Source organism: Rhea americana, unplaced genomic scaffold (genome assembly GCF_003343005.1).
Source record: "Rhea americana isolate MKP2758 unplaced genomic scaffold, rheAme1 scaffold_490, whole genome shotgun sequence".
Lineage (NCBI taxonomy): Eukaryota > Metazoa > Chordata > Aves > Rheiformes > Rheidae > Rhea > Rhea americana.
Genome location: NW_028186635.1, coordinates 203357 through 216872, shown reverse-complemented (window position 1 = coordinate 216872; position 13516 = coordinate 203357). Strand labels below are relative to the sequence as shown.

Below are 13516 nucleotides of genomic sequence, written 5' to 3'. Positions count from 1 at the left end.
AAAAAAAAAAAAAAAAAAAAAAAAAAAAAAAAAAAAAAAAAAAAAAAAAAAAAAAAAAAAGGAACTTTATCTAAATTACAGTTTTGCAGCAATTCCTGTATGGGCAAGTGCTGACATTAATAATGACATTAATAATGCCTACTCATAATACAACTTCCTAAGGGAAGTCTGAGAGAACAAACCACTAAGAGATTTAAAACAAACAAACAAGAAAAACCCAAACACTCTCCCTATCACAACTGCAAAAACAAAGGTTGGAAGCAAGTGATTTGCAATTTGTGCTTCTGCAGGCAAGTACTTCCTCAGAGTGACAGCTTTATTATATTACAGATTTCCAAGAGYTTAAAGAAACACATACCCTTTCTTTTAAAGCCATCAAAAGGTTTCAAAATTTATTTCCAGGTGGCCAAGACTACAGGCTTTTACTTTAAAATCTATATCTATTAATTTTTATTATTGGGGCAAAGAAAAAAAGTCATACTTAAAGTTTTCTTTAAATGACTTAAGTAGAAGTTGAGCACGTATTTCAAGAGTTCTTCGGCCTGTTTCTTTGCAGAAGTATTAAAAAAATAAAAAAACCCAAGTATACGCTTGTGCATATAAATAAAGGCTTTTTCTTCTCCATTTCAGAGGAACASGTTTTTAGGGAAATACACCAACAAATTCCATTAGACCAAAAATTGATACTGTCTGAYTCCAGGTTGTTTTTAAAGCTTGAAGATTTTCAGAGGTTAAAAAAGGGGTGCATCTCCTCAACTTCTCAAATAAAACCAAAATTGATTCTGGAAAGCGTTGTTTGATTATTGACGTCTGAACTTCTTTTAAGTTTAGATTTAAAATGCTTTTGTAAATGACATATTAGTAAGATTAAGACAAAGACAAAAATACTTACATTGCATTTACTTTCTCTTCTGGGCCCTGAACCTGGCCCGTTACAGTCCCTTTGCTGGTATTTTTAACCCAGCCGACCACTCCTAATTTCCTAGCTTCCTCTTCTGTGTACTGATTTGAAAAAATAATAATGAAAAACGATAATCAGTGCCAGCACACAGACCACATGCCAATCACTTAAAACCTCACTTTTACTTTCATAGTTTTAAGACCTACACTTGGAAGAAACAGATCTATAGATGATGCTCATACCCAGACATTAAGATGTACCAATTCTGAACTTGCAGCAGGAGTAGCCAATTTTAGAACAGGAATGAGATTATACATATATGTAATACATACATGACTCATTTAAAATCCCATTTTTATGGTCATTGCTTTAGTTACTAAATATTCTTCAAAAAAAAACTTAGAAAAATAATAAAAAAAAAGCAATTGTCCTATCCAGCCCTTACATGCAAGCAGCAGGATAAATTCTTTCTGATCTTTTTTCTACRTATAAAATAGTCATCTGTGAGGCTGTGAGGTGTTTTTTTTTTGTTTGTTTGTTTGTTTTTTTCCTCCAGAGGGAAGAGGTAAAAGACTTGCTCTCTCAATTTTAGGATTTTTTTTTTTTAATATAATTGCTATCACAAGGAACCCCTAATAATCCCATATCATCCCAAATTCCCTTGTATCTATTCTATTCCTTTCTCAAGCTATCATTATTATGAACAGCTTCTCTCTCCTAGTCATTTGCCTCTTCATCATAGTGTCTAAGCTCATTAAATTTGCCACTTATATAAAACWTAACCAAGTTCTTCTTCTCTCATTCCATTCTAAATCCTTTCCACCTGGTTTTTACCCCTTAAATTCCACCCTTCCACCTGCTACATTACTACAAACAAATAGCAGCAAAGGTCATAATCTAATTATTCTGCTTTTCTAATATGTGTTTTGCAATGTAACAGTATATTATGGTGACTTTCTCAATTATTCACTTCTTGTAGTCAAGTCAGAAACTGCCAAGTACACTGATCTTTTAAAATTGTTCTCATTTTCTGTCATTCGTGCACACATGAAATATAAGCGTAGTTATTGTTAACAGTATGTGCCTCAAAACTCAAACAGTAAGGAACACAAAGCCTATTTTCCAGAAACCCATTGAAGTTTTGTTCCATACAGGACAAAAAAATGTTACCACTATTCAACAATACATAGCACTCTGCCTTTCCATATGCATTTACATATTATTTATACATATTAAAGGTATTTCCTACATTTTGCTTCTTCTTGTATGTTTAGTAATGAGGAATAACACTATACTGTCCACATTCTTACACTGAATTACAGAGTGTAATCAAACTGATGGCTGTAACAATAGCCTTTTATAGAGCTTTTAGTATAACTGTGTAAGAAATAGCCATCAAAYGTTTTACCGTGTGTGCAGTAATATTCTATACAGATACTAAATTTACAGATACAAAATGTGTACACTCTCATATCAGCCTCTTTAYCTTTTTAAAAAGCCAGCAGTCAATCTGAGGTCAACATGACTACAGTTCAAAAGAAATTCCATATAAAATTTGGGGTAATCTAGCATATAAAAAGGTGCCACTACCAAATAAGAGTATTTTTCAAGTCGATTGCAAGCAATTCTCTCCTAAGCTGACCAAAAAAGTACAGGAACACAGCAGATATATTAATAAGCCCTACCRGGAAACAGGTTAGGGCTGGCACTATGATTTGTGTTCTCATGGCTTCAGGACAGCTCAGAACACAGGCCAAGCAAGCTCGTATCTGCCAACCAAATAACGTGTAACATAKACTTTTTTCTTGGTAGAGGATAATTAATTCAAGACACATTATACTCTCATCCTTTATCCGTTTCCATTTTGAGCTATTTCACAATATATTTAAACTGTACATAACAACTTTTACATCTAATACTACGCATGGGCCACTATTTTCAGAAAGAACTAGTTTTTATTGTTTTTGGAACTAARCCTCTTGTTTCTGGGATTTCTGTACATTGCAAAGCTCTCTGCTGGATGTTCGGAACTGGTGAAGGGTATGAGCTCCAAAGACTAAATTTTTTCATCATGTGGTTATAGTAAAACATTACAAGCTTCTTTAAAAACTAGTACTGCATTTTAATTGCCATTAAAAAAAAATAAAATGGAAATATTTGGCTTCAGAAGCTGTATCATGACCTTTAGAATTAATTTTCTAAAGACCAACATTATAATGCTCTTGTGACTACRGTATTAACAGTAAGCCAAATGCACTCTTTAGATACTACACAAGTATAAGCAAACATTTATAGGAATAAGCTCTTTAAAATATATTTTAATGTAATGGCAATATAAGAGAACCATTAATTCTATTTTAAATCCACATGCAATACTGAAGTAGCATAGAACTGAAAATGTCAACTACACAGGTTTGTATTCCAAAGACCAGCTGCCATATTTTTAGCACTGGAAACACTACACTGTAAAGCAGAGGCGCTGAATTGCACATTGCCTTACCATTCTGAAACAAACACCTGGGGAAAAAAAATAGAAAAAAAAAAGAAAGACACGTTAAAATGACGTGAAAGAACAAAAACCACCTTGGAAATTTTTCACTTAATGCAAACATACAGCAAACTGCAGACAGGGCAACTACCGTGGTCTTTCCCCACGGAAACCTAAAAGGCAGCTCAGTGCCAACCCCTGCAGGAGCCCGCAGAGCCTGGGCACCCTCCGACAGCAAGCCTCTCCTCCGACCACCTGCGCCGCCCGCCCGCCCCTGCCGCCGAAGAGGCTGCGCTAGAGGAGCGCCGGGCAGCAACAACCTTCCGGCCTGGCCGCGCTCACGTCCCCCTCATGCACCAGGCGGCCGCCCCGAGCCGTCCCCCCTTCCCCCCTCCCCCCGCCAACGGCCCCCAACGGCCGCCTCCGCCCCGCGCATGCGCGCCCCGGCGGCGCTGCAACTGCCCGCGGGTGTTGCCCGGCGCGCGCGCGCCCGCCCTCACCTTGCACGCGGCCGAACACCTCGTAGTCCACCGACTTGAGCGCGCCGGGGGTCCTCGCCAGGCCGGACATGGCGGCGGCGCCGGCGGGATGGCGGCGGGGGGGTGCTGCGGCAGCGCTGCTCTCCGGGCCGCGGACGGCAGCGCGCGAGGCTCAAGCTTTCTTTGAAGGCGGCCGCTCGCCCACCCCGCGGCCAAGGCGCGCTGCCGCCCCCTCCGCGGAAGGCGCAGGGCTGACSGGGAGGCTGCGGCCGGGCCCGGCCGCTCACCCGGCCTCGCCGGGTAGCGCCACTGGCCCTGGGCAGCGGCGCTGCTGTCCCCGTTGTGCTGAGCGCGCTGGTTCAGGCCCCGCGCAGAAGGCACATGATACCCGCCATGAGTTACCCGAGCGCGGCGGCTCATGCTGCTGATGGGCGCCAGCTTGTTTTGTTTCGAAGAGTTGCTGAAAAAAAAGTATTTGCAATAAAAGTGCCTGAGCTGAGACAATTTTGGCTGATAAGATGGAGCGTCGAGTATTCAAGAGCTAAACATACCACTGGAATACAAAATTTATCTTGGCTTCGTCAAAGAGAAAGGCCTATGTGACTGACTTGCCACCTTCCCACCTTTGAAACCATTGCTTCAGCTTTCACCCCAAGCTTTAAAAAGCTCATTTCTGTGGCCCCTTCCTGCCCCAGAGCGTGCAGCAAAGCCAACAAGGGCCACACAGGCTGCTCGCCTGGAGCAGCCGGGCTCGGAGGGGAGGAAGAGTCCTAGCTCTCACAAACCAGTCACCAGACCTTCACAGTGAAACACCCTAGTGTTCATGTTTTCATTAACAAGCATTTCCAGAATTAGTTGCATGTTATTTCTTTACCTGGAGATTATATATGCAAAAATACAAGCCTGGAGTTTGTTGATCAGTAGGTAGTCTCCAGCCTGATACCCCATCAAAGATTTTTCTCTTCAATGATGAATTGTATGCAGATATGGAACAATTTTTTTCCCCTAAGTTTTATTTTTCTTAAAACCCCCCGTCTCTTTAGGCTAAATTCTATATTTAAAAAGTTCAGTAAACCTTCTTTAGAAGATTAACACAGCCATCTCTTACCAAGCTGTAGAGTGGCAGGCTGACTTTATTGTCTTCACAGTAAGTATCAAAGTAATAGTTATTTGCCTAATAAAGAGCCATTAACATAATTTTGTTCTTGTCCCAGCAGCATAGCCCAAAGGAGTTGTTTAGAAGTTTGAATCTCAGCACTAGAGGGAAGTTTTTTTAAAAATGTCAAAATGTAGAAAGGAGAGTGTTCTGAGACACAAGTAACTAGAGAAGCTACAACTAGATTCAGTGTAGAACAAATAAATATTCAGATAGAACCAGAAATTTTTCAGTATTTTGGAGAATAGGAACACAATGAACAAAGTTATATCATTAGCTTAAACTATATGACATGTTAAAGTGCATCCTCATCTTTTAGAAGGGTCATACATTTTGCTAGTGTAGCACCATTTTGTTTTAAAATAGGAAGATTCTGCAGCAAAGAGGAGCAGAAAGTAGTATAGCCTGAAAATCTTTTGTCATTTGCTGCCATCTATCAGCAGTGAAGAGCAAGACGGGTCACAAAAATTCACAGTAACAGCCTGCTTACATTGTAAAGCATTGCAACTCAAGCCTTGGAACCAGAGCTTGTTCTGGCACAGATTATATCCCAATATCTGCAGATTCCAGTACTACTGATAGCAACATTCCGTATGTTGAGAGAAACTTTGAGTTTCAGTGAGTTTTCTTGATATGATTCAGGTGTCCTCTTATTTCTACTGGTTCATTCTCTGGATGAGAATCCATTCCTGTCAGTCATTGTCCTTGAGAACCTTTCGTCCACAGAGGTATTCTGATCTGCTGTCTTCCCACTACTATTTTTTTAATCATTTTTAAGTTTTTTGGATTTGCACATCTTCTCTTTCCCTAGAAGAGCCTGAATTCCTCATTACTTCACAACAAAGAATACTAGAGACATCTTGCAGAGATCAAAGAACACTGCAAAAGGTTACCATGAGTCCAAGTAGTCTGTGTGAGTGAGCACACTGTATTCAAATACACTCTAAATGGCAAGAGAACCTTAGCATATATTATCTAGAAATGTAGGCACTCTGTTCAAAACCAATGAAGTTCTGAATTTTATTTCTCCTCTTTCAGCTGTTAGCTCTAGGGCCTAAAAGAACCCTATATTGGCCTAAAAAGAACCCTATATTGGCCTAAAAAGAACCACCTGCTTGTATTTCCTAAAGCTGTAGCCCATTCTAAAAAAAAGCCAAACACCTACATCTGTTAAGGCATAAGATATAATCCTTGATCCTACTGCAGGGGAATGTCAATGATTATCAAAACTTCCTCTAATTAACATTAAGATGAACAGAAAGTGTTCTTCCATAACTTCTCTAGATCTGTCTGGAGATGAAGTAGAGTGACTTTCATACTGCTGCTACTGAGTTTAGCACACTGGATTCAGTATGCTACTCAGTAAATAAGGGTGACCATTTTATTACTAAGACAAAGCAAGAATCACAATTAATGCCAGCTAYGAAAAATCCCAGGCTGCAGTAAATCCAAGTGATGAGCATTATATTGCAGATTTTCCCAGGCCTTTACTCTGCRTAGAGCAGGTACTTTTAAGATTTATCCCCTATTTCTACACAGGAATTTTAACTTTATTGCAAATTTTCCTTTCTGATCACTATATATCCTTGTTAATTCAAATCCATGTTAGCCAGCTTCCATTCCTGTATGTTTCTTTTTTCAGAAAACACTATTTTGTGTTTATTTGTACTCTCCCTTCTGACATCATTTGACTTTAATTCCCAGCATGCTGTCAGAACTGTACATTGCAACAGAGGGGCTCCTTTGTTCTGGGAGCTGCTTTACTTGACAAGCTGATCCAGTTAGCTGCTTGAAACTTTAAAATGTAAAATTTTTAAATTTTAAAGTCTGTGGAAAATGTATTCTCATTTTACATAAGCAGGTGAGTATTCTTCCTCAAAATAGTTAATAGGGGGAATATAAGGCTAAAAGTGGGAAGAAAGGAAGGAAAAGGAATACAAAACCAGCAGTCGTACATGTCAGGAATAATAGAAGATGTTGAGGGATGTGGTTGTCTTGATAGTGTGGTGCTTACAAATAAATTTGGAGGAGGGGAGTGGCAAAATATCCTCTAAAGGCTTGATCTTGAGTAAGAAAGATTTTCAGTATATTTTAGAGCACTTGAAGAAATGAGAGAAATAGTTCACTTTGAAAGAGTAGTTTATATTGCATTAGTTTTATGTCTTTGGGAGATCTCAGCAGGATGATGGTTCACAAACGACTTTCCCATTCTTGGCACGCAAAGGGCAGCGACTCCTAACCTTCCCTTCTTTGCTGTACCTCTCTTTCTCTCAGTTCACTCTGTCTGACTTCTTTTTACTTTCTATRTAGCTGTGATGTCACACTACCAAATCTGCGTAACATCTTCCACTCCAAAAAATATTGTTTTTGGCTTTCATTCTAATGTCCCRTCAGCCACACGACCTCCCACCTTGCTGCCATAATTCATCCTTCAACCTCTGTTCTTCAGTTAAGGTTGCTATTCACTATTTTGCAAACCATTTCTATTTAATGTGGTTCCTTCTCATGTCTGCTCACGATTGAATTACTGCTGTCTTGGTATCTTTTRAAGAGTTTCTTATGCGATCTGCAAGCTATTATTCCTGACTGTTCTTTGGCATTTTCCCCTCTTTCAGCTGTTGGCTTTGTGGCTGATGTCTTTAGCTTTATGTTTTTTTTTTTTCCTAGAATTCTTAATACCTATGCAGCTATTTCATCACTCTGTTTTCTGAACCTAAGTCTAAACTGGACTCGCTTACAAACTGTCCCCAACTGTATTGATTTTGATGGATGTTTTCCCAAAGGTTATCAAAAAGGCTCTGGTTAAAAGAAGCTGCTGTTCCTGTTCCCTATTCAGTGCTGTTCTCCAAGGGAACACTGATTATCTAGGTGGAAGACTAGAAATATGTTATTTCACTGTGTTCTTTCAAGCTTCTGATTTTGTTTATTTTTCTTMTGTCAAATCTAATGCTTCCAGCCTACCTGTTTTCCTTTTTTAAAAAGGACAGCCTGCCCTTCTTATGTATTTACTTCTTCAAGCAAAATAATAAACTTCCTCTTTCTGTCAGTCTCCCTTATTCCATTATCAGATTTTCTCCCAAATTACTGCCCTTTTATTAATTGCAAATTAYGGCAATCACTCTTGTGATTTCATTTCTGAATAAAATCAATAGTGCTTTCACCTTTGCAGATTTTCCTTCAAAATTGTGCAAGATTCTTCAGGTCTTTGYTTTGCATTCACTATTTGCATCTTATCTACATATATTAAAAAATTTCTGAGGCTTCTCTATACAATTATGAAATAAGAGATGGCTTAACTTCCTCCCATTTTTCCTCTTTCTGCAGATCWCCAGCTAATTGGCTTGCTGTCTATCAGCAGTGGTCTTCCGGTGGAACAGATCTAAAAATACTAAAGACTACATATAGAAGGCTGAAGAACAAGGCAGACTAACAGTGGATCTGTTCTCAAGCAGCTCAGCTTCTCAAAGAGCCTTATTCTACCTTATTTTTTATAATATGTAAAACAATGGCTTGTAGCAGGATTTACTGAAGCAAAATGTTGAAAGTATGCAAAATAAACACAAAATAATTTTTAATCCTTAAGCTTTAGTACAAGACAATGAAGTGTTCCTAGCACATAAGGATTTCAGGAATACCATTCCCAGCAGTCATGAGTCAGCTTGTTCAGAGGAAAGTAAAAATCGAGTTGAATTTATGTAGAAGCGTAAATTGAAGTAAAGATTAAAGTTTCATATATCCTTGCCTATTTTAATCTTCAGTAGTACAGTTCCCGGGATAGTAGTGCTGTTATCTGAAAGGAAAATCACACTTGAGCAAAAGCTTAAGGCCTGATACTGACTTAATGCAATTTGCTGAAATTTACTGCACTAGGAAAAAGAAAGGCACTTGACTGCAGCCCTTTACTGTTTTCCTCCAGGCATGTAGAGCCTAAGCACCCTGTAAAAAGGATCTTCCATCAAGGAAGAGCATCTGAATGTAAAAGTAACAAGCCAGAAAACAAAGTCATGCTAGGCAAAAATAAAATCTCACACTGAAATACAACAAGAATAGGAGGAAACTTTCTGTGTGTTTTTTAACTGCTATAAACAAAAAATTTCTTTGTACTGTAAAACTGCAAAACTTGAAATACAAGCAATGTATTTTATAAAATCTTTGAGGATGATCTACCTACATAGTTATTTTGCAATTATGACTGTGTTACCTAGAGAAAATTTCTAATAAAATCATAGAATCGTAGAATCTTCTCTAGGTAACACAGTCATAATTGCAAAATAACTATGTAGGTAGATCATCCTCAAAGATCATCCTCAAAATGGTTGAAAGAAGGAGGAATGTTGAAGAGGATTTGGCCAGCCCTCTGGAAAAATAAAAATGAAAATGATTGTTGAAGGATGAAAATAATGATTGCTGAAATAATTGCTTGGTTGCTGATTGATTAAATACATTATAGATGAATCTACAATATACCCATAACACAGTCAGATGACCTGATTACAACAGTTGTCTCCTGATCCATTTATAATGCAAAGGCCCAAATCCAGCAATCTGATCTGTGTGGGAGGACCCATTCACCTATGCAGAGGCCCACTTAACCAAGTGGAGCACGGTGCATATGAAGGGTCATGTGTACACAGATCAGATTACATGACTGCAGCCAAACTTTGTGTGGATGGGACCTAAATTTGTCCCTCTCATGGTCTAAAATCATGGACTGCTCACAGAAAGTAACACAGAAGTTATATGGTGACAGAYAGAAATTTGAGAACAAGTTATTTTACTGTGGTTAGAATATATTTTTTAGATCTTGTTTGTGTTTTTTCAGACTGTTATTCTGAGAGTTTAGATATACAACAGGTATGTTTTCATGCAGCAAATTTCATTAAAGAGTTTTTGTTTTATTAAGTCCCTCATTCYATATGTCCTGATTCTGTAGAAGGCATGAAGATCTATAAACTATAATTTTCTCTGAAACTAGCTTTTCTTTTGTAAGTTAAATTAGTAATTCCCATTTTTTTCCTGTAATCTCACTCACAGCTTGATAATTTTATTTGACCTCATATATAGATACAAATATTAAACGAAAATAAAGTTCAGCTCAGTTTGAATCTTTTTTTTTTTTTTTTTAATCATTGCTATGTCACTAGTTGGGATTATAACCCTTAGTTTGCTTAACACTACTTCATATAAAGATCAAAGGCAATAAATCACTAAACCTTCACCAAGAAAACCACATCAAAATTGAGTTCAGATTTTTCAGTCTAAATTAAGTTTAGAAAGTATTTGCACTGCTATATGAAAAGAAAGAACCTACAGGTAAATCAGTTCTGTTTTTTAATAGTGAAAAGTCTTAGTCTGAAAATATAATAGGGAACTAAAACCTTAGATAGTAATGAATGCCTAATATGAAGAAAACAGCCCCGAAGACCCACATTCTCACTCAAAAGTTCTCTTATTTCATAAAGAGTCATTACATAAAACATGAGAATGTGAACAAATCCATCTGTCAGCAAAAGATCCATCTCAAACAAAAATGTGACTATTGAATTCATATAACTGAGCTCTATGACATAAGAATCAGAAGGGGTCAAGTCTGTGAATCCTGTGCTGGAGTGATGCAAAGAAGTCTCAGCATGATTAAATCTAAACGCAAGCTCACCTGCTATAATGCCTGCAAGGATTTAAATTCACCAAGTATAATCTCATCACAGAAAGTAAGTAAACTTAACTTTATAAGCAGTTTGTGAACAAAAGAACAATTTAACATTAATTACAATTTAATTTTGTGAACCTAAGGCCTAGGAGCTTTATTTACAAATTAGATTAGATCCTAAACTAACAAACATGTCAAAGGAACATTATTCAGGAAACAGTCTATTCTGCATACACACAGAAGGTTAAAACTCCCCAACCTAGCAAGCTATTCTTTTTGGCATTGTCTTCATGATCTCTATATTTTACTTATTTTATTGATTAATAAAAAACTAATTGAAAAGTCACATTTCCTCAGGTTTTAGTGGAGATATCTATGGGTTTCAGAGAGAAGGTAGGAAAGGATTATGGGGCTAGGAGAAGAGCTGGAGCCAAGGCCAATTCATACATACAGACCTAGCACACTAGAAGTCTCAGCCTGAGGACTTGATAGCAAAGCAAATGGAGATCTATGTGACATTTGATTTGTGAAATATCCATCCACAGGAAATGCATTAAAACTTTGGAAAAACATTGGCTGAGATTTTGCTATTGGTTATATTGTCTCTTCTTATGCAACACACTGAGGAGGAGGAAATACGGTCATTTAAAGCAGCTAAATATATAAATATGAGAAATTTAAACATTACCCTTCCCACAGCCACTAGCACAATGATGTCAAATTGCGTGGAGGATTTGGGGATCTATAAAAGGTCTAAGAAAGCACAAAAGACTGTGGGTTGCTAAAGGAATGGTTTAAAATAGAGATGAGTTGACAGCTCTTATATTTTTCAGTAGTGTGAAGCTAGTTGATTCATTCTCATTAACTGCGTTAGCCCACTATTTCTTCTCAAAAGCCACAAAGAGAAGCTCTAATTAGTATTCCAAAATCTTGAAATGTGTTAGTGCAGCCTGTGTCATCAAGTATTTCAATCAAGTCTTGCTGAATTGATTATAGCTTTAGTTCTTCATGGATAATTTCAAAATCTTAAATTAAAATTAATCCTAGAATACATAAAATGAGCTATCTGCTATTATTACRGAGAAATAAATCTGAGAACCAGTGATGGCCAAGAAACTGGTGGTGATGGAAGAGTTGCAATAGCTTCTTAAATTCAGCAATATATACTATCATTTTGTCATTTTAGTTCAAACATTTAGTCTCTGGAAAATAGAATATTTTTTTCCAAACATTTACTTTACATTTATTTTAAATGCACATAGTATTTCCTCCTTAAATTGGTACATACGAGTTAGCATTCCTGCTAGAAAATGGTAACAGCAAATTTGCAGTAACAACAAAAATCTGTTCATATGTCCATTTTGCTAAAATAAAAAGAGAGAAAACATGACAGGCAATAAGTCCATAGACGGTGTCTATATGGCAGTATATGAAACSCTAGATGGTTTTAGGTGATCTTTCTGTTTTTTATTCGTAATTCTCTGATGCAGGACTTTGTACTGGTAAGAGCTGGAGTAAGCTGATGAAAGTAACAGTTCTTTCCTTAAGAAACAATGGTTATGCTCATTCTGTCSTACCTCCACTCTTTTGAGGTCTGGAAGTGACCCCTGCTTGTGGGTGCAGTGACACCTCTGGCACCCTTGAACAACTCCAAATTCCCTTTCCTCCACTTCCCATTTCAAAATGTCTGCTTTTCAGAAGGTGCTTACTTGCCAGAGATAACTAGGAGGTGACTTTGAGCCAATTTCTTCTAATTTCAGAGMTCGTCATTCCTCCTGCAGCTCCAGTTCCAGATGCAGGTGACCAATCCCTTACAAACAGAGCAGTGATCTCCAAGGGGATGACCATTTTTCCAACCACATTTCATCAGCCTTTTGGGTCTGTAGGTAAATTTATGGCATAATTATATGATTTTAGAATGTATTTGGCAATGGCAAGAAAGCATGAATCAGATTCTGCATTCATCCATTGCAATGCTATGGAAAAGAAAATGCTATTAATGCAGAGCATTTGCAATACTATGCAAAAGAAACTCCCTGAGCATAGTAGATTGTCCTATCACTGTATGCCCGAGAAATATCAGTAAAGCCTATTATATTGTCCCAGAAAGCTCCCTTTTGAGTTTAGATCTTCTCAGCCTTTTTTGTTCAAGACAGATTCCCCTTCTCTCACTCACTCCTCATTTCTGTCTCCCAGTTCTTGGTACTTTGCCCAGCAGAAGGGCAGCTTTTTGGTTTATACTAAATATAGTTCAATTTTCCATTGGGTTTAGTCTCTAAGTTAAAATACACAAATGCGGCAAATGTGACTTTTCCTTTTCTCTGGGGCTTTTCTGAATTTACAGTTCAATTGTGTTCCATTATTAGACCATTGCTTCTATACTAAATGGCCTTTCTGATAGTTACAACATTTACAAGATTGTTATGAAGCTTTAATTTACAATCATTGTTTCACTTTGAACTCTTAACAGGACATATGACACAATAATAAAAACCCACCAATTTACCATTCCTTGAATCTCAGTTTTAGTCAGTTTTAGTCGGAGACCTACATTCTCATAACCATGCCCCTGACACAACTGTACTTATTATCCYCATGTTACTAGGATATAAGCATAAACAATAAACAACCCACCACATTAGGCCAAATGAATGCTAGATAGCTCTGAGCTTGTTTCACATGATCCCCTTTAAGGTTTGCTAATCTGCTGGATGTCTCCATAATAACCCATGAGACAAGCTGCTTCTTTAGCAATGTGCCAGAGTGTGTGCCATGCAGATTTAATGCATAAAGCCAGGCAGCCAGAAGCAAATTATAAATATTTCTTTAGGAGAGAAGGGAT

At 37.7% G+C, this 13516-nt stretch overlaps 1 protein-coding gene across 1 annotated transcript; it reads right to left on the bottom strand.

Annotated features, from left to right (window-relative positions):
* Positions 1 to 803: 803 nt before the first annotated feature.
* Positions 804 to 4033, bottom strand: ACYP2 (acylphosphatase 2). The gene is made up of 3 exons (XM_085317259.1): positions 3890 to 4033; positions 3402 to 3418; positions 804 to 1002 (listed from the first exon to the last, which is right to left on the bottom strand). The coding sequence occupies exons 1-3, from the start codon at positions 3957 to 3959 to the stop codon at positions 889 to 891; spliced, it is 201 nt and encodes a 66-aa protein (XP_085173385.1). The 5' UTR covers positions 3960 to 4033; the 3' UTR covers positions 804 to 888.
* Positions 4034 to 13516: the final 9483 nt, after the last annotated feature.